This window comes from Exserohilum turcica (genome assembly GCF_000359705.1).
Source record: "Exserohilum turcica Et28A unplaced genomic scaffold SETTUscaffold_22, whole genome shotgun sequence".
Lineage (NCBI taxonomy): Eukaryota > Fungi > Ascomycota > Dothideomycetes > Pleosporales > Pleosporaceae > Exserohilum > Exserohilum turcicum.
The window spans coordinates 200,513-221,409 of NW_007360048.1; the positions used below are offsets into that span (position 1 = coordinate 200,513).

Below are 20,897 nucleotides of genomic sequence, written 5' to 3' on the forward strand. Positions count from 1 at the left end.
CAGCGTGACGCCATGCGCTTTACCGACCTGCATGCTTTTTCCCATCTTGCAGCTCCACTGCGGCCAGGCTGCCATAAGTCGACGGAGTCATGGACCCTCTGTGCTGGTTCCGTGACTTGGCCCTGACGACATCGCGAAAGCCATCCTCGCCTCAACTTGATTGAGCTATTTGCATCAGCCTGGTGTCGCTGCCCTCCTCCGTCCACTATCTATCGCCCAGACAAGCGCCGTTCCGATCCTAGTCCTCTCGTTCCGAACACCCAAGTACCGCATCTGCACCAGACGGCAAACATGGACGCAACAACCGACAATGGCACGGCCAACCAGCCCGTCGTCTGCGTATTGTATGTATAGGTCTTATGCCTCCTCTACTCCATTCTCACACTGACGGCAATAGCTGCGGGGCCTCGAGTGGCACATCGCCCGTGCACATGGAGGCTGCCCGCGCGCTCGCACATGCCCTGCACAAATCCAACACCAAGCTCGTATACGGCGGTGGCACTGTAGGCCTTATGGGAGAAGTAGCGCGTACCCTTGTTTCTCTCTCTGGTCCAGACAGCGTCCACGGCATCATTCCCGCTGCTCTCGCCCGCCTGGAGCAAAACTACGACCCCACCAATCCTGCTAGCCATGCTGTGAGCGAAACCATATATGGCCGCACAACGGTCGTGAAAGACATGCACACAAGAAAGCAGATGATGGCTCAGGAAGTCACCAAAGGAGGCCCTGGAGGCGGCTTTGTTGCCTTGTCTGGCGGTTATGGAACGTTTGAGGAGCTCATGGAGATCACAACATGGAACCAGTTGGGTATTCACAGCATGCCTGTCGTTGTGTTTAACGTGGATGGATACTGGACTGGGCTCATTGAATGGGTCAAGAATGCTGTCAGGAGCGGCTTCGTTGCACCTACCAACGCCGGCATTCTCTCCGAGGCGCTCACTGCGGATGAGGTCATGACGTGCTTGAAGGAGTACGAGAACGCGCCTGGACGTTTCAATCTGACTTGGGAGGAACAATAGCATGTTCTCCTTGGTTTACTCCGGGATATGTAATCGATGTTTTGCAAACACCTAGGTAACGCCTGTGCTTGGGAACCAATTACACTGCTTCTCACTGAAATTTGGGTTCAGATATAGAAATGTAAAGATTGTCGAAAAAACAGATCCAAAAAACAACACATTTTGCAAACAGGAAATATGAGCAAGAAGCGCTGAAATTAATGCTCTTCAGCCCACAGTCAGCGTCGCCGCGTCCAGGTAGTGCACCAATCCGACAAGGCGGGGTCGCAACACGAATGAATCCCATCCAACGACTCGACAAATGATCAATTCCACCTCCTACGCACCGTACCACGCACCGTACCCTCCCGCCATCGCAGCGCCTCCAGATGTTCTGGGTCCCCAAGTGCAAGTGTGATTAACCCCGCAGACAGCCACCCGGGTCCTGCCGGGCGTGCATCCCCAAGCTAAACATGCATCGATGCAGCTAACTAGCTACACCAGCCAATCAACTGGTTCAGGACATGCTTCCGCTCACTGGCATACCGCATCCGCTCGCTCTGGATGCACAAGTCAGTGCTGTGGAGCCTTTGACAGCGAAACGTCATCGAATAGGCGCGTAGTGGAGTAGTCTGACAGACAATCGGGCGTTGCTTTTGTTTTAGCTATAAATTAGAGCCGTTCCCGGGAATTTCGGTTCGGTAAATTGGCACGCACTGCTGCTTTGATACAGGAACTTTTGGGGCTCTCTCTCTCTCTCTCTTGCTTAACCGTACAAATCCTAGGATTCGAGTAACAAGAACACCAAGACGGAAACATGGCAGACAAGAAAGGGCAGGCAAAGGAAGCGGCTCCTGAGAATGGAATGTTCGTGCTTCCCGTTCCAATTGCTGACTTGTTCGGCGTCCTTTGACAAGAGGACGGGTGCATGGGTAGGACCCATAGGATGTACAGCTGTAACTGATATCCGCATCTAGCCTTAATCCCTCTGGCGCAGCGGTCATGGCTGTCACACCCATGTATCTTGCTCTCGTGCCCGCCACGTACGTATTGCCCCAATTCCATGTCGTTTCTCCCTCTCTTTCCTGGATTCCGTACCTGTCCCCATAGGACCATACAAGCAAGATATCTCGACGCCAAAACCACACATTCAAAACAAAAACTCTAACAACCCAAATAGATCGTACCTCACAAAGCCAGAAAGCATATGCCAATCCCTCGTCCACGCGCTCGTAAAGCTCATCCCAGGCATAAATGTACGTCTCATCTACCCAGATCCACGCCAATCTAACATGAGTATTCCAAGGCCCCCGCCATAACCTCGGGCCGCGCAATCCCCGCCCTTGCCACGCTGTATCTCTTCTGGACCTTTGGCCCATCCGGCGCCCTTTCCGCTGCCGGCCAAGCCATGGGCCGCCGCGGCGGCTTCGACAATAATCACCCGCGGAAACACATCCACGCGCTGAACGGCTTGCCGCTGAGACTGTACAGTGCGCATAATGCATTGGTGGAGATGTTTCCGGGTAAGATGTTCTTTCTGTTCTGTGCCTCTCTTTCCCAAATTTTGAGGGGGGGTTTTTTTTTCTTAAATGAAATCAAGTACTGATAATGGCATGCACAGCATTCGCTCTCGCCGCAGCGCTATCTCAGATCATCGCTCCAAACGACGCGCAAATTGTCAATTTGCTGGGCCTCCACGTCATGTCGAAGCTCCTGATATTTTACCCGGCTTATCTGAGCAATGTGGCTATGGTAAGGAGCTTGTCGCATGTAGGTGCTACGGCAGCGCTCATCAATGTGTGTTGGAGATTGGCGGGCGCGAGTTCCTAGAGAAACTTTGTGTCTTTTGAGGGCTTTGCCGTGGTTGGTGAGGAGCAGAGTAACGCGGGAGAATGAAATATGTTAGCGACTACTGCCGAAAGAAGTCATCGAGGAGGAGCAAAAGGCTATTTTCGTGCATTATCATTGGATACCATGTGTCCCCTCACTTCCATCAGATTTACAAAGTAGTTAACAAATATAGTACCAGGTGTACTCTCCTTGTCAAGCGGTCTCTCGTTATTATTATTATGATTATGATTATGATTATTATTATTGTTCTGCCAGTTTCTCTCCCACGCAGGACTTGTTGTATATCGATATTACATCAACATGCGAGCACGCCACTGAAGCAGAACGCATGCCAAAAGCAGCAATAGCTACATTCTACGTAACGCCCATATCTGCTGCGCCCCAAGACTGCTGGGTATGCGGCGTCAGTCTTGCTGCTACACAGCACAAACAACACATCAGTCTCTGCTTACATGCATCCCATTCCTCCAGCACACCGGCACACTGATACAAACATCTGCCTCTTCCGCAAAGCGCATCGAGCCATACTCTGTAGTTAGATACCGCGATATAAATATTACCGATTGATCGCATGGGCATGCTTTATATTTCCTTCTGAAGCAAATCCAGTGACCAGAACCCTTTTTCTAAACGATTGTATGTTGTTGTTGTTGTTGTTGTTTTTTATTGAGAGCGTAGCATAGCGTAGCATAGTATAAACAAGCAATGTCTATGTAAAGTACCAGAATAGGATAAAACAAGATAAAATGTCGATTGAAATTATGCAATCGCACAGACTAGATAGGTCGAGAGAAAAAAAAAGAAGAAGAAAAAAGTGATATTAGAAAATCTCATACTAGATCAACAGGATGTAAAGTACATGCATATTTTTCAGGTTGAATTCTTGTATTTGTATTTGTATTTGTATTTGTATGTATGTAAATCATCATCTTCTCTCTCTCTCTCTCTCTCTTACTATTATTATTCCAGTCCATCCTAATGTTAAACTCCAAGATGTACATGTCGATGTAAGTAGCTCCCCTATTTTCTTCTTCTTCTTCTCTGCATACACGTACACACACACACACAACCTTTATATTATCAAAAAGCATCATTCCACTATACACTATTATCTTGATCCGCAATTTTGAGTCACGTCGTGTAAAGAGTACAGGTTACAAACATGAAATTAGTGTAGAAGGAAGTGTCATTCAGTTCATGCAGCATTACAAAGGTACTATTAATATAAATTAAACGTAACGTGTTTCACCAGTGTGCGCCCCACCCCAGTGTGCGCCCCATCAAATCCTACTAACTCACTTTCACATTAGTATTACGCAACACCACCACAATTATTCTAATTAAGTAGAATAGAATCTTATTCTATAGACTCTTCACTATCATCTTTATCCTCTAATTCTACTTAGCAGGTGCGAGAGTTGTGTCTAATTTAGCTACAACGTCCACAGCGCCGTTTACTACGCACCCTCTTTGCAGGTGTTACACTATTATTACAGCCACCACCCTCTACCTTAGTAATCTAATTAGCTATCTAGCTAACTGTCTGTGACTCCTCTGCCTGTACGTAGCGCCGCTTACGAGTTTTTCGCTTTGTTGACGTTTCAATAGTCTCTTGTAGGCGACCTATTTCCTCCTGCATTAACACTATTTAATAAGCAATCTGCTAGGCTCCTTTACTTATTTGCCGCATCTACTTCTTAAGAGATGCTATAGGAGACCCTTGCTAGATTTGCATACAGTTTTCAACAAGCGTACTATGCGCCTCTATTTCGCGCGCGTTGCGCGGCGTTTTTAGCTCCTAGGTAGTAGTCTCTTGGACTAGTGGAGTTGGTGTACGTAGTACGACGTTAAGCTGTGATAAAACAGCGTGAGAATTGTGTGGCACAAGTCCCGCACCTCGAAAGCCTGCACAGATATTATCCGCTGTAATTGTCTTATTATAGGCCTCTTTAAACGTTAGTAGGAAGGTTTCTTTACTAATATAGTAGATGCGATTGCGTGCCAAGACTAAGATAGCATCACCATACGCGCGCTTCAATGGCGAGAAGCAGCCCACATCAAGCGGCTGTAAGAGGTGCGACGAATGCGGAGGCATACAGAGGAGGATGATCTTCTTCTCTTCGCAGAGATCTCGGAATTCCACTGAGCAGTGGCTCTCATGGCCGTCAATAAGGAGCAGCCTATGGGTCCCTACAGGACGCGCATGGGAATCGAAGTGATGGAGCCAGTCAAGCGCTAGCTTGTTGTTCGTCCAGCCGTTAGGACTAACTTGGATTACCTAGTCGCGTGGCAGATCCTCTATAAACCAGGTGGAGATTAGAACCTTGCCTGCAAAGATAAGAAAGGCTAGGATGCGCTTTCCTGTCGCGCCAACACCTTATATCAGTGTAACCTACTCACAATTACCTAGCTAAATCTTCTTTAACCTTCCTAGTTTATCTAAGCCTGTAATAACTAATTGTAATAAAATCTTACCTATAATAAAGCCTGTCTCATTAAAGTTGTAGATATCTTCGTCTATAATACCATACTTCGCCTTTGTATTCTAAACTAGCTCAAACTAGCCCTTAATAAGAGCTAGATCTTCGTAGGCAGCTCGCTAACGATCATATAGACGGCTCCAGCGTGTACGCAGCTTAGAATTGCGCTAGATAAACCTATCCACCTAGTTCTTGCCAACCTCTTCTCCACCACGCTCTTAAAGCAGTCTATTAGCCATATCTCGCACGTCGTCTCTCCCATAGGGTAGTCCTCGCTCAGCCTCAACTAGTATACGCCTAGTAATCACCTCCTCTTCTAGTTTTATTAGGCGCTTAGTTAGTGGTTCGTAGTCGCGTCGACAGGGCTTTCTAGCGCGTCGCCGCTGTATTGTCCGTCTTAGCACGCTATAGATTAATTCAGCGCGTCTTAGACTTAAGTTATCGTATTTTTAGAGATAAAAGATAGCAATAGTAATATCAGCTTTAGTATAGGTTTTTTAAGATTAGGGTTGTTAAGACATCACGCGTTGTTGTTACGAACGTGAGGTGTTAGGATTTGATGGGGCGCACACTGGGGTGGGGCGTACACTGGTGAAACACGTTAATCAAGAAGAAAAAAAAATCTGAAATTTGGTCATCCCATGCATTCTGTCATTTATTCATTAAATAACTGACTAAGCGGGCAAAAACCCAAAAGAACCAGATTTTCAACAACGAAAAAAAAAAGATAAAACGCCTTAAACTCCTTGCTCATGATTAACCATGCCCATACATCTCACTCACTCACTCACTCACTCACTCACTTGATCAAGACTGAAACACCTTCTCCAGCCTCTCCAGCAACAAATCCGCATGATGCTTCTGGAAAATAAGCATTGGGCGTAACCGCACGGCGCTCTCACCGGAGCCTCCGATATTCACACCCTGGCCCTTTGCCTTCTTGAGCACCTCATCGCGGCGCGCACTATCAAATGCGATAAACGTGCCCTGGCCCTGGCCTCTTAGGTTCTGGATCTCGCGGGGGTACTGCGCGGCGAGGCGCTGGAGACCGGCGAACAGATAGTCGCCTGTGGCAGCGGTGTTTGTGACCAAGTCCATGCGCTGGATCTCGTGGATGATGGCGCGGAACAAGAGGGCGCGGGCTGGGTCGCCCATCCACGTGTTGAACTGGCGGTACGGCTTGTTGGGGCGGAGGGCATCGTTGCCAAAGTAGTAGCCTGCTGTCTGGGCTTTCTTTGAAAACGTCACCATGTCTGGGGGAGTGTCGAGGCCCCAGTGTTCGTGGGCCCAGAATTTGCCTGTGGCGCCGACGCCGGTTTGGACTTCGTCGACAATAAGCAGGACGTCGTGTTTCTTGGTGATGGCGCGGAGGCCGCGGAAGAAGAAGGGGGTGGCGTGGTTGTCGCCGCCCTCGGATTGGACGGGCTCGACGACGACGGCTACAGGGGGGTTGTGGTATTCCTTGATGAGACGCTCTGTTTCGTCAAGGCAGCGCTGTTCCTCTTGTCGGTTTTCAGCTTCGTGCTCAGCGAGTGGGTATTTGAGGGTGGGGAAGGGTGCTTGCGGCCAGTCGAAGGCAGGGATGTCGAGCTTGTGGATGGGCTTGGAGCGTGTGGTGGAGAGACTGCCAAAGAGGCGGCCGTGGAAGCCCGTCTTGAAGGACATGATGGACATGTTGGGGGCACCGGGCGACTGGTTGATCATGGACGAGGCAATGTCTTCGGCGGAAAAGTCGGCATCTGCTCCTCCACGCTGCTGTTGGCGCTTCCACATAAAGGCTGCCTTGTAGGCGAGTTCATTGGCGTCGGAGCCAGCCTGGGCGGTGAAGACCTGGTTGAGACCTTTGGGTGCAACCGAGAGGATTCCACTTTCGAGGATATCCGCCCAGTCGTGCTGAGGAAAGTTGCCGAGAGCGGGACGGTTGATAATGGCCGAGGCCATTTCGGGTGAAGAGGCTGCAAGAAGAAGAGAGGGGTTGTTGTAGCCAACTGGGATCGAAGCAATCTGAGCATACACATCGAGAAGGACGTTGCCGTCGAGGTCTGCAATGCTACCAAAAGTCAGTCATGTGCCGTAGCGTAGGAGCATGCGTGCAGCTTACTAGTTGCCGTAGCTTCGTGAATAATCGGCCATCATGTTCAAACTCCGGGTGTCAAACACCTTGCTCAGCCTCTCGATGGCCTCTGTGCTTTTTGGGCCCGGAATCTGTGTCTTTACGATTGGAGCTTTGGGCTCATCGGGGAAGAAGGATTGCTCCCCACTGTCTGCGACGGCCGCTGCGGCGGTAGCATATTGTCTCGTAAGCGCAATTGGCGCCTTCGAGGTAGTCTGGGTGATTAGGCGAGGAAGAAGCGCGCGAGAACGGCGGGCGGTACGGAGGAGGGACGCCATTGTGTATGTAGTTGTCGTGGGTGTGCAATTCCACTTGGTAGAGAAGTCAGGAAGTGCGGGGAGACGCAACGTCAGAGCTAGCGGTGTATCGACGACGACGCAATGCAGCGGGGGGAATTCCAAATTACACTCGGGCCCTGGATGAGGAGCTAGAATTTAAGCAAGCCTCGCCGTAAGAGCGTCACAGGCCTTTTATATCCTGCTCTACGTGTACTGCTGATAGAGAGCTACTTGGTGAACCGGCTCTAACCCGTAGCTATCCCCACCGGAGGTCGTCGAAGCGAAAGCCGGCGCATTAGTGTACCCTTGGGCCCTCGACTAAACCCTTGCCGGCAATGCAAAAATGGCAATATGATCCCGCACACGCCGCACACGCCTCACACGCTGTCGTCTTGGAATGCGTGACCGGTGCAGGCCAGGCACCTATGGTACTGTCAGCACATCCTCGTTGGATGGGTGCATCGCAAACATGCTATCTTGGTCTCCATGTGTCATCCAGCTGCTTCTAGACTCGATACAAAACTAATCTCGGCGGATGCATCCATGGCTATTACCTGAAGTGCCCAGAAAAGTAGGCCAGGGACGCCGATAGTCTACAATGACTTAGTCATCATAGTCAACGTGGTGCTTGATTTCGATTGGGTGCAGCGCCAGTGCCATATCTTGGCGTGCCAGTTGTGGTCTCTATAGTACATACAACAGGAGCCAGTCTCGGATATGCCAGAACCTGCTGTCCTTTGGCTCTCATCCTCCCTCCAAAAACCATATGTAGCCTGCAATCGCAGAATGTCCATGCTCTATTTCAGATGCCAACGTCCCAACAACCCCCGTGCTTTGGTTCTCAGCAACACGAAAAGCCACTCCCACTGCATGGACACACAAGAGCGCACAGAAACGTAAACAGATAATTCGACGGCTCTCATCAGAAAAAAAAAACTCCGTACCCGTCCACTTTCCATGCAATCGCGAGCCAGCCGGGAAACAGGCCGACTCACACAGCTCCTGTCGTCTTTTTTATTGCCAACGCCAGTATATGCAAACCTATGCAGCCAGACCATTCAACTGAATGTGCCTTGATCTCGGATTGATTACAAAAACATAAAAGTGTAACACAGAAATTGAAAAGAGAAAAGAACCAGCCCACTTTCGAAAGGGTACTATGGGTGGGGGCCGTTGCTGCCATTTACAAGAGGCTGTTTTTGGTCGCTGGAGCCGTTTGTTGGGGGCGTTGCAAGCTGCATTGGACTGCCATAGCCATCAAGCTGCATGGTCGGCTTGCCACTTGCAGGCCCTCGATCAGCGACCTCTGGAAAAGACGCTGTACAAGCCTCATCCATGGGCGTAAGGCTAGACTCTCCGTTCTCCATCGATGCAGGCGGTGGCGGTGGTGGCGGGGGCGCAGGTTGCAGAACCTCGGAGCTTGTCCGCGTTCTCTTCGGAGAGCCGAACCGACCTTCTCCTTCTCTCTTGCGCTTCAATTCAGAGGCCGAGTCGGAAAGAGAGGCATCATCGGCCATGACTGCAGCACTCTCTCCTTCTTTGGCTGCGTCTTGTGGAGTGCTTGGTGTATCGTTCTTCGTGTCTGAATTCGTGCCACTTTGTGACGGCTTCATCCTTTGTCGCTCTTCCTTTTTCCGGACGGCCTTGTCCATGAACTCTTTCACGTACTTCCGCACTGTTTTCTCGTGACTCGAGCTAATCTTAGCTGTGGGATCCTTGACGCGCCCAGACTTGTAGTCGCCGCGCACAAGCTTCTTTGCTACCTACGGCCATGATGAGCAAATCAATCCAATCCATGACTGGCTTGTCTTACCTCTTTACTAAGCCGCTTCACTTCTTCCTTCTCAAGCTTCTTCCGGTACGTTGACGTTACAGCCATGACATGCGTTGAGAGCTACCAAGGTCAGACATGCACCGTGCATTTATTCACAATACTCACGGTCGCCTCGTAGATCTTTTCTTGCTTCTCCACCGGTAGACTGCGCCACTTTTCATCGCGCAACACTGTTTCTTTTTGCTCCTCTGGCATCGGCTGTGGCGTTGTAGACGCAGAATGTCTGGTAGGCGTGTCTGTTGAGGTAATGCGCGAAATGATGTCTTGTAGCATTTGCGTATCGCTCTTGGCCTTGTTCTGTTGGGCGGGAGCATTGACAGCCTGTGTGGGACGCTGCCATTGAGTGACACCAGATGAATTGTAAAAGTAGGTTGAGCCGTTCTCAGCAGTAGCCTGGAACCAGCCCGGAGGCAGACTGTTGGCTTGTCGAGGCCGGTTCGCTGGCCGAGCAGGGCCGAAGAAGCTCGCTGGGCCACGGGGTGCATTCAATGCACGAGGACCTGAGGGTATGTTTGCCGCAGATGGGCCTTTTGGTGCAATCGCAGACGGAGACTTGGATCGAGACCGCGACCGCTCTCGGCCTCGTTCGCGCCGCTCAAAATGATTCTCCGTACGAAGGGGCGTGCCGGCATTCGGGTCTCGCTTGATACGAGGTATCCTGTACGCAACCTCCAACTTGCTCCAAGCACTTAGAAGTTCTTCAGCGAGAGCCTCAACTCGCTCATCCCCGTAGTCGTTGAGTTCGCTCACAGCCTCTTCAATGCCAGACTCTTGAATCTTGTTTCGGGTAATTCGCGGCAGTCTCTTGAGGATGTCGAGCACTTGCAGAATCACATTAGCATCTTGCTGCCATATTTTCAGCGTCTTCTTCAATGTCTGGTAGCCATGAAACTGAACAATGCGATGGCCAACCCTCTCATTGCTGGTCTGCATACGACTGAGTAGCTTGACGGCAATCCATTTCTCGGTGCACTGGCGCAGGGCGGGCACAATCTTCTTGACGCCGTCCTCCTCGAGCTCTCTTGGCTGCAGGTCGTTGACATATTCCTCGTCGTCCTCGCTGGCCTTCTTCCTGCGCGGTTTCTTGGTGATGGCCGTGTCCCAGCCAGCACCATCATCAATACCCAGCGCCTGGATCATGTCGGTAGATAGTTTGGTCGCATTGTCAGACTGTGTCTTGCCGCCAATGAAGCCACTGCAGTTGGGCTCGCCGCAGTAGCAAGGCTGTGGGTCTGCGCCGTAGCGGTCGACATTGTAGTTGAAGACGAGCTCCTCGCCGGCCTTGACGTGACGCTCGACGAAGATGCCCATGCGCAGCTTGTCCCCCACGACCCATTTGTCGACGAAGCAGTTGGGGTTGCACGAGTGGTTGCAGAAGCGGCCCAGGTTGCCCTTTTTGGTCGCATCGACAAACTCGCCCTTTGTCAGAGACATGAAGTAGAAATGCTTGATGCCCTCCTCGTCGTACTGGCCCATGCGGCGGCGAAAGGTGCGCTCATCAATGACCTCGCCAATGTACTCGAAGACAAACTCGCCGGGGGCCATGTCCTTGTTGGCGCGCAGTCCGAAGCCCTTCTTTTCCGTCTTGATGACGGTGACGTCGGCGTATTGTTTGCGCTGGAAGCGTTGGTTCTGGCAGCGCCTCCCGCAGCCACAGTCGCCCACACACTCCATCTTTGTGGCGCGGTTGATGCAGTCGGAGTCCTCGCCGCAGGCATGGTTCTTCGTCGTGGCCGAGTCGTATTCCTCCTGGCAGTCGCATTCGAGGGCCGGGTCGGTGGTGCCGATGGTCTTGTTCGCGTAGGTGCATTCCGGGAGGACGACAAACGTCTCCTTGGCGGCTTCGGTCGAGTCTGGCAGGTCGAGGTACAGGGGCGGCGGGCGTGTGACGACTTTTTGCGCCGCCGTGCGCGACAGCTTGGGGGCTTTGCCGGGCTCCATCTTGAGCGTGATGTCTCCACCCAGGGTTTCTTCGTGGGCGCTGGCGGGCGACGGGGCGTCGGCGTCGTGCCTGGCCATAGGCGACTGCGACTTGGAGCGCGACTTGAGCCTGGGGGGAATGGCGAGAGGCGTGGGCGCGCGCTCGGCAGAGTCTACGTCGTCGACCTTTACCTGGCTGTCGGCGGCGCCGTCGGCTGCTCCTTCCGAGGCGGCGGCTTCCAGCTTCATGTCGCGCAGCTCCGGCTCTAATTGGGCGTGGCTCTTGTCCGAACCCGCGTCGGACATGTTGGCGACCGGTGTGGGGGTTGTAGGAAGATGCTGGGGGCGGAGGGTCGAGGATGGCGAGGTTCTGAACAAAAGGGACGCTAACGTCCGATGCCTCTAATCACGTATACAGAGTCGGCGGCCTTTTACCTCATGGTCTACGCGACGCACACGCAAGCGACAGTATCAGCACGGCTTCGCGCACACGGGAGAGAGGGCACGAGGAAGCGGGTGCGAGGGCAAGAAACGACGACCGCCTGCGGCACCTGGGCAACGGCTGGGGGGGGGGCAAATCTTTTGCCTTCCCCTGGGCACCGGGCGAGACACAGCGGCCCAGGAGGTGTTATGGGCGCATGCAACGGGCGGGAAGCGCAGAGCGACAGGGCTTTCTGGCAGTATTTTACTGGATTTGCCGCTGCTGGCACGGGGGAGGAGGGGGGGGGGAGAGGCTGCGCAGAGTTGAGGGGTCGGCGCAGGCAGGCTACGGTATCGCGGATTCGAGCGCGCTTGGCTCAGCCAGGCGGTTTGGCAGTCCTTTTTTGTCTTTGCGCCTGTGTCTTCGCATGCAGTGTATAAGCGAGCATGAAGCGGTGGAGCCGGGAGGGAGGACGAGGTGGTGGAGGGGCGGCGTGCGCGACGCGGAGTTGCTTAATGGGTACCTTTTGGAGATGGGAACAAAAACTAGACGTGTCCCACCTGGCCCAACCTCAGCCTCGGCCTCGTCCTCGCCTTGGACGATGCAGGGCCCTCGGGCAGACGGGGTGGCCATCTGGGGGGCGCACGCAGACCACTTTAGCGACACAAGGAAATGGGGTCTAGCAGAGGGGGGAAACGGGCAGCATGAATTCTCGTGGGTAGAAGTCTTGAGCCATGGCGGTTGGGGAGGGCCACCGAGGGTCGCGATAGCAACGTCTTGGCAGCTCGTGGGAACCTAGACGAGCCGGTCAGAAGGTGGCAGTGGCATGGCCGGCACCCAGCGACCAGGCTTTGCTGCCGACACTAAACTGGCTGGGACGGACGAGGAGAAGGGCTGCCCACTTACTCAGGCCCCGTCGGCGCTCTGCACAGCGAGCGGGCATCAGGTGCTACGGAATCATGGCGGCAGCAGCAGCAGCAGCACGACGACGAGGGCCATGTCGACGTCGTGCAAGGAGTGGCTAAACGAGCATGGCATGGGCGTGGGAATGGGAATGGGGGGCTGCAGCCATGGAAACAGGCCCGTGGCCACATGGAATGTGTTTTATTTTTTGTTGCATTGCATTCAACGAGGGCCCAGAGCCAGAGCAGAGGGACGACTCATGAGCATGTGGCGTGTCGGCCATGCACCGGCCCAAAGCGGGCTAGCGCGCGTCAGGAAGGCCCGGCGCCCACGGGAGCGTCGGCCGCCATGCAAAATCCCGAATCAAGGCCTTGCACCTGTCCTTGTCGTGCGAGGCCGGAGAAATTGGGACTTGGGCCTGCGCCTGGGCACGAGGCGAGGCGGCGGAAAAGCGCCTCTCTTTGCCGGCGCCGGCGGCGAGTTTTTTTTTAATTATTCTTTGCTTCCTTTTTTGTTCTCTCTTTCTCTCCAGCGACGCGTGGAGGGCGGAGCTGGCGTCTCGGACGAGGCAGGCTGTGGCAAGGGGGTGGAGGACAGGCCGGCCTAGCGTGGATGGATGGTTGTCGGGCGGGCATGATGGGGGATGGGTTTTGGGAATGGGAGTAGGTAGCCGTTGGGGCAGAGTTTGCGCTAGCATGCTTGGGGGAGGGATGCAGCAGCGCCTCGCTTAGCTAAGCCAACCACGGGCGGCTGCCAAGCCACAAAGCTCCGTAATGAGCTCTCGACCGTGCAGACGACTGGGACCGCTCCCCTACGCCATCCACGTCTGCCTGTCCGGGCGCGCCGCCCGCCGTCGGCTGTGAGGGTTCGAGCATCGGAGCTGCCACTGGACGCGCGCGGGCTGCACGGCGCTGGATGCAGCCGCCAGAGCAGGCGACATGTACAGACAAGTACATGTACATACAGCGTATGCAGCCAGCCCGCCAGCCCGCCAGCCCGCCAGCCAGCCCCCGAGACGTCATGAGACGCTGGCCGCCGTTGATCGCAGCCCAAGCGTGCTCGCCGGCGGGCAGAGGCGGTTTCTTTTTTGCCTGGCCATGTCTATATTGAGTTGGCGCTAGCCGTGCCCGGCCGCTGCCTGTGTGCAGCCGGCGTGACAGCTGGCGGTGCTGTCTGGCTGCCTGTCAATATCGCTCAGAAGCCCATGCCAAGTCGCGGGCCGCTCCCGGTCGTCGTCGCCGTCAACTGTGAGAGTGGGAGAGAGTAGTGGTAGGCTGGCTGAAAACATGCCCCAGACGGCGCCGCCAACGTGTCGATGCGCCAGTCGCCCATGTCGAGGGGGGCAACGCTCGCCACATAAAAGGCAGCGCAGCGCAGAAGAGCCCAAAGCCGTCAGCTTCCTTCAGCCACGCCGCCGCCATGTTTGTGTGTTTCTTGGACTCTCGTCTCGCTATTAGTACCGGTCCTGGGGCAGATTACACATTACACATCGCACCGTTGCCGACAGGGATTACAGCGCCGTCTGCCGTCGCCCCATTAGGCGCGACGCACTCTGGACGATCCGCGCTGAGACGATGCCGCGCTTGACAGATTGCGCGCCACACGAACCACTGTTGCTGTGCACCGCACCACGCCTTGCGCCGCCTTGCCGGCCTCATTTTCACCGCCATGTCGACAAACTCCGGTACTGGCAGGCCATGGCAACCGAGGCGAAAAATAAAAATAAAAAAAAAAGTCAGCAATAAGCACAATGACAGGCAGGGACGGTTTGGTGCAAGGGAAGAAAGGCCCTTTAGTCTCAGCCTAAACCCGCCTCGGATGGTGCGACACGGCTCAGCCCAGGCTCGTAGCGATTGGCTCATCGGTTTGCGCAATCGTTTCTGAACATCCGCTGGCGGCTTTCGAGATGGGGTAAAGCGCCGCCAGATCTCTGTTACATACATAGGCTTTGTTATCGATTTGCGACAAGCACTGATTTAGACGGTCCCCGTGCGGGAAGCCTTGGGAGCTGCATTCTGGAAGTGGGGACGAGCCGCCTCCCATTCGCCTCTGGCCAAATCCGCTAATGTATAACATACCGGGTGGCTCTTCCCAGTAATCTCTGACAGGAAGCAGTCTCTCCTAATTATCTCATCCCAGCCTCATGTGGTCCCTTTGACACGACCCTTCTGGCCTGCTGGCATGAAACCGACAACCAGAGCCCGCCGCAGGTTTCTTTGATTTTAGTGCTCTTCTTGTGCCGCTCGTTACCCTTTCGTTTCAGCACTCTCGTTTGTTCTGTTGGTAGACGCAGCAGCTAGCTAGCTATACAACCGCGCGCGAGGGCGCGTTGCTCTTCGCGCCGGTCCACTGACTTTACGGCCGTGTCATTGATGCTCGATTTGTCTGGTTGCATACAGCGATATTTTGCCGTAGCTGCTTTTTAGTCTCCTACCCTCCCTCGCCTATTTTGATCGTGTCGAGGATCACGACATGGAGCCCTCGACCTCACGCGAACCACCATGGGCAGAGCACGAAAAGGTACGTACCCTCAAACCCCCCTTCCCCGCACTCCCGCCTGTTGCACTCGCTCTGCTACCATACACCGGATTAACATGGCTTGTTTTTTTCCAGGTCTATCTTCTGGCCGAAGTGCTCAAGGCCGCTCAAGTACCCTCTCATGTTCTTTTTGGATTCATCCGCGACGCCAACATCCAGCCACGATGGAATGACATGGCCCTGCCTCCTGGTCCGTTGATAACATCTCTCTTTCTCAACCCATCACTCTCCATTCCAACATTTCAGTCATGCCTATAAGAAGCTTCATACTAATGCAACACTCGCACTTCTAGGCCGGTCCGTCCGCTCTAGCCAGATGGCGTTTGAGAGCCTCGTAGCAACATACTCGGTCCCTGGCCAAGACTATAGACGACCTCACTTACCAGCTCCTATGATGTACACGGGGCCCGATGTTGTCAAAAAGCGACCTCACCAGCAAGAGGCGGCTCCTCCGGTTGGCCGACTGCTGCAACCTCGCCCACCTCAATCCTATCCAGGAGAGTACATGCCCGCGGGCCCTGCGTATACCTCGTCTGTGCACACAGTAGGCGAGCCGGCACACAAGAAAAAACGCGGACGACCAACAAAGGCAGAGGCACAACAGAGAGCACAGGAGGCGGCAGCGCGGGGCGAAGTATATCCACCCCCAAGAAGAGGCAGACAATCCATTACGGCGCCACCTGAACCATCGCCACTTGGCCCAGATTCACGATCGCATGAGCGTACAACGCCCCCTACAGCATCTTCTCAAGCCGCTCCTGTGCGGACACCACAGCAGCAAGTTGGAGTCGAACAAGAGGAAGAATCGTCATCCGGGAAAAGAAAGCGTGCAAGACCACAGGCCCTAGAACTGGAGAAGCACCGTACACCCACCGGACTGGAATCTCCCCTTGCATATGGACCAAGCGATGCCAACCGCGCCCCACCATATTCAACATTCACCCCCGTATCTGCACCCTTGCCATCATCTACAGAATCCAGAGACCGAGACCGAGACATACGCATGGAAGGAGTCGAGGAGACTCAAGCACGAACCACAACACCGCACTCGTTTAAAGACACAGTTGGCATCTAACAGCGTTTTCCTTGGTCATAAAAGCAACACACGGCGGTAATCTCTTTTTTTTTTGAAAGCGTTCTGTCAACGACTCTACTTATGCACTCACGATGACCTTTACGGCCATGATATCATGAAAGGTATGTCTTGCCAAGTTAGCCTCGCTGCCATCATTACTGAAGCACGGTTCGCGCGCATTGCATCACCTTTCATGCTCATGCTGCTAACTGCCGCTTTGGGGGGCTGTTTGTCTCGCAACCACATCATCGGTTTTTTTTTCTCCTTCATGCACATTTCCTTGTCTAGGCTTGTTAGTTCATTTCCTTATCAACTGCATGTCGACACTCTATGAAGGTTGAGATAGGATGTGGCCCCTTCGCCTAATGTTTTACATTTGCTGTCTTAACGAGTCAAGAGTTTGGTTTCCTTTTTTTCGGCACCGGGAAACTCTACCCAGCCACCTCCCTTTCTCGCAACGTGTACGATAGATGGATTGTCGATCAGTTCCATATCACGGCCTTTGTACAAAAGCACGTATTAGCAACTATATCAATACTAGAACGGGTCGTGGCCAATCAGCACGCGATTTTTTCCGGCGTCTGGGTAGAGCATGCCTCGTACTATGTCGTACTCTACTGCCGCACGTCAGTCTAGATATATCGTGTCCATTCAAGCAACAAGGAAGCGCCTTTCACGACATCAAGTTCCTGCAGGCTGACAAGGAAAGCAGCATGACGAGGTTGGTTGGAAGACGAATCGGGTGGAGCAAGGCGGTATCAACTTGGACGGGCGACACAAGCAACGGGTCTTGTTTCACCCCAGAGTTATCTTACAAGCTCTGGTACCACTATCACCCACTCTTGTCTTTGATACACATGACCGCAGGCGCAGGGGTGTCTTTTTCGCTACTCCGCGTAAAGGTTCGGCGATCTGCACGTAGGCGCCCTCCTTCCGAATACCGTCCCAAACCTACTAGCAGCACCTCGATTGCACGCCTAGGAGAGTCGTAACTCTCTCTTCATCAATCCTGTTGCCGAAAAAAGAAGGTGGTTGGGCCCAACCCGGAAGAGTCGCTGCAGAGTATTGGTTGGGGCGGCTGGCGGGCGAATGACTTTTAGTTCGCAAGTTGCGGCTACGGGATTTTAGGCCTGCATCCCCCCCCCCTCGCCCCTCGCCCCCATGACGAGCTGCAGCGAAAAGGGATTTGTATGCAACAAGACGCCAATGCATGCATGCATGTACGCATCGACCAGCCATCCCAACATTGAATGTGCCAAAACTGACGCTTCTCAGCCAACCAACTTAGCCTGCCCGAAGACAATTACGGTTGAACGCGTAGGTCGAAATTGGCCTGTCAGTATGTTTTGCAAAGATTGCCAGTCTGCCAACCGCTGTTTTTCTTTCCCCCCGTCCCCTCCAACTCGGCTTGGCGCTTGCAAAAGGGAGGGGGGAGAGGGGGGCGGGGCTAAGTAGAACAGGCGTTGCGTGTTTCACGATTAACCATGATGGTGGTTTTTTTACTTTTAAAGTTCCTGGTCCTGGTCCAAACCAACAACCAACATCCACCCCCCAACCCAACCCCACATGGTCCCTGGCCAGCAAATCTATCTGACGGGACAGAAGGAAGCAAGTACATATATATGTAATTATATAAATTCCGGGTATTTTTTTTTACCAACGCTCCGGGTGCCGTAAAATTAGTAATTGGGCTTTCTTTTTTTTCTGTTATTACTTGCTGCTTTGCATCCAAACAATATCGAAAATGGGCAACACGGCGCGCCATGGCAATGTTTTTAGTATCATTGTTGCTTGCTTGTTTGTTTGTTTGTTTGTTGAACGGGTCCGCGGAAGTAGCAAGAGAAAAAAGTAAAAGAAACGGGACTACAAAATAAGTAAGTACGTAAGTAATGACTAGCTAACTTAAAAATACATAAAACAAATAAATCCCATAATGTGATTTTTCTTTTCCCCGTTCAATGGAATAATTTTCCGTTGGACTGGAACACCCAGTGTTTGTTTCTTTACTAGTTAGTTACATACATAGCGTTGCCGGGAATGGGAGGGGGAGGGGGGTGGGAAAGTAAGTAGACTGGGATGTGTGGGCTAACGAATCAAGCTCGTCGGAAAAGGCCTTGGTCTTAGGGCCGAGTTAAAATAAAATTGCCAATATTTGGAAGGGTGGGTGCATTTGATGTTATTTTTGCAATGGCCCACATGGAGCCCCCCCAATGTGTCCGTGTGTAAGTAGGTGCTACTACGTATGTTCTAGTATGTATTTTTCTCCATGCCGGAGAGAAAACACCCTCTTCTTTTCTAATATTTTCCTTTTTTCTCTCTCTCTCTCTCTCTCTCTCTGTGTGTGTGTGTGGATGTGGATGTGGATGTGTCTTGTTTTTTTCTTCTTTTTGGCTCCGTGGAGAAGAAGAAGAAGTAACAAAGAAAATATGGAAAAGGCCGGGATAGGAAAGAGATACACATGGGAGTATGGAGAGATAGATAGATAGATAGAAATGCAGATGGAACGAAAAAGAAAAAAAGGAAAAGAAAAAAGTCAAAGGAGAATTATCGATTGAATCAGCGGATCAATCGAGGAAGGCATGGAATGGAAGGGAATGGAATGGAAAAAGAAGTAATGGATGGATGGATGGATGGAAAGGAATTCCCTCATGGAAAACAGAAACGCACGTACCATAGGTTCTCTCGGGCGATCCGGGGGGGGGGGGAGGAAGGAGGAAGGGAGGGATGAGCGGCTCGCGAGTGTGAGGGTGTGCTTGGATTGGATTGGATTGGAAATTGGTAATAGGAAATTGCCTTGGATGTCTGAATTCGACATACGTACGTAACGTAACGTAACGTAACGTACTTAGCTGCTACTATGTATGTCCCTTGTACCATTATGCCCCCACGACGACAAATGGATTGGCTAGCTAACTGACTGACTGACTGACTGGCTGGCTAGCTATCTACTAGCTACGTAGCTCAGCTAGCTTACTCGCTTTTTTTTCTTCTTTCTTTGCCCTTTTCCATTTCCCTTGACAAGTGAAATCGGGCCGCGGGCGGAGTCTGCACTGTCTGGCGCGCCCCTCCTCTCCCCAGCCCAATCCAACCAACGAATGAAGGGCGGGAGGGGGATGCCTGTCTCCTGCAAGTCTTGAACGCGGGCGCGCGGGCGCGCGCGCCAGGTAAGTAGTATGTCAAATAAAAATAAATGGCCGGCTTGGTATTTTCAAGGGCACTATTACTATTATAATTATGGTTATTATGATTACGATTATTATTATTATTATTATTGTGGATTCGTATTAGTAGTCGTTTTTTTCTTTCTTTCGGGGCGGAGGGGGGTCGTTAAAGTTAAATGTTCGGGACGGACGGATGGGATGGGATGGGATGGATGGATGGACGGACTGATTGATTGATTGATTGATGGATGGATGGATGGATTGAATGGATTGAATGGATGGATGGATGACAGCCACACACCCCCTTCCCCCCTTCCCCCCTCCCTCCGGCTGCACCCGCGCACGCATGCATGTATGCATGCACGCTATCATTAAATGCTGTTCCATCTCCCCGTGTGCTATGTACATACTAGTACTTACAGGAAGACAAGCAAGAAACAAATAAGTAAACAAACAAACAGACAGGAAAAATTCTGCATCATCTCACTCTCTCTCCCACTCTCTTGTCATGTGCTCATCATCTCTTGGTCACCTCTCCCACAGCGGCCATTGTTCCGGTTTAGGTTATGCAGCCGGTTGCTACGCTACTTAGTTATTATGGTACGATTGGGGGTTCGGTCGCGTCGGGGCGATGTTCGGTCGGGGCTTTTGCTCGGTCGGACTGCTGGGTTAGCTGGGTTAGCTGGGTCGCTGGTTGCTGGTTGCTGGGTCCTGTCAGTCCTGTCATGTCCTGTCATGTCCATCCATCCGTCGGTCGGTCGTTGGCCATGAGCAGCCGTGCGGGACTTTATTTGATTGGATTTTAGCGGCGTGGCGTGGCGTGGCGTGGCGTTGCTACGTGTGTATACATGTACAGTCCGTATAGCAGGTAGCATTGATATTAGTAAACTGAAACAAACCTTAACACACGCGACATATAGACGGGCTTTTCCATCCTTTCCGCGTCTGTGTCGTTCCCGCCCTTTTTGTGTGTGTTTCACCCTTTGCGCTGGGTCGGGAGCGCGGAAACTCGGAAGGGTCCCTTTTTTTTTTAATTTTGGATTACGTGTGTTACGTACATGGGTAAAGGGAAAAATTGAGCTTTGGCTTATTCAGTGGTGCTGACCATGGATGAGGGGAAATGGCATGCTATGTAAGATGCTGCCGTGGCTGTCGATCCAATGATCATCACGGTAATACTATGTGTAACACACAAACTCACAAGTGATGAATGACGTCTTCATTATCGACATCCTGGGACATGACACTATGTAAACGTTGATTACGTGGTGGTTGGGTTTGAATCTAACCACCCAAGGGAAGCAAGAATACTACATCTACGTATT

The 20,897-nt window shown here is 52.5% G+C and overlaps 5 protein-coding genes across 5 annotated transcripts; 3 read left to right on the top strand and 2 right to left on the bottom strand.

The window, feature by feature from the left end:
* Positions 1–69: 69 nt before the first annotated feature.
* On the top strand, positions 70–1,149 carry SETTUDRAFT_169419 (uncharacterized protein). The gene is made up of 2 exons (XM_008028137.1): positions 70–344; positions 398–1,149. The coding sequence occupies exons 1-2, from the start codon at positions 292–294 to the stop codon at positions 1,017–1,019; spliced, it is 675 nt and encodes a 224-aa protein (XP_008026328.1). The 5' UTR covers positions 70–291; the 3' UTR covers positions 1,020–1,149.
* Positions 1,150–1,815: 666 nt separating this feature from the next.
* Positions 1,816–3,025, top strand: SETTUDRAFT_184823 (uncharacterized protein; the record flags this gene model as incomplete). The annotated part of the gene is made up of 5 exons (XM_008028138.1): positions 1,816–1,865; positions 1,976–2,041; positions 2,179–2,254; positions 2,305–2,521; positions 2,620–3,025. The coding sequence occupies 5 exons, from the start codon at positions 1,816–1,818 to the stop codon at positions 2,826–2,828; spliced, it is 618 nt and encodes a 205-aa protein (XP_008026329.1). The 3' UTR covers positions 2,829–3,025.
* A 2,937-nt stretch (positions 3,026–5,962) lies between these two features.
* Positions 5,963–7,716, bottom strand: SETTUDRAFT_169421 (uncharacterized protein). Its single transcript, XM_008028139.1, has 2 exons — positions 7,431–7,716; positions 5,963–7,379 (listed from the first exon to the last, which is right to left on the bottom strand). Exons 1-2 carry the CDS (start codon positions 7,463–7,465, stop codon positions 6,137–6,139), a joined length of 1,278 nt encoding a protein of 425 aa, XP_008026330.1. The 5' UTR covers positions 7,466–7,716; the 3' UTR covers positions 5,963–6,136.
* Positions 7,717–8,877: 1,161 nt separating this feature from the next.
* On the bottom strand, positions 8,878–11,780 carry SETTUDRAFT_110733 (uncharacterized protein; the record flags this gene model as incomplete). Its single annotated transcript, XM_008028140.1, has 3 exons — positions 8,878–9,483; positions 9,534–9,614; positions 9,660–11,780. The coding sequence occupies 3 exons, from the start codon at positions 11,778–11,780 to the stop codon at positions 8,878–8,880; spliced, it is 2,808 nt and encodes a 935-aa protein (XP_008026331.1).
* A 3,202-nt stretch (positions 11,781–14,982) lies between these two features.
* On the top strand, positions 14,983–16,845 carry SETTUDRAFT_169423 (uncharacterized protein). Its single transcript, XM_008028141.1, has 3 exons — positions 14,983–15,318; positions 15,412–15,526; positions 15,630–16,845. Exons 1-3 carry the CDS (start codon positions 15,271–15,273, stop codon positions 16,409–16,411), a joined length of 945 nt encoding a protein of 314 aa, XP_008026332.1. The 5' UTR covers positions 14,983–15,270; the 3' UTR covers positions 16,412–16,845.
* The last annotated feature ends 4,052 nt before the right edge of the window (positions 16,846–20,897 follow it).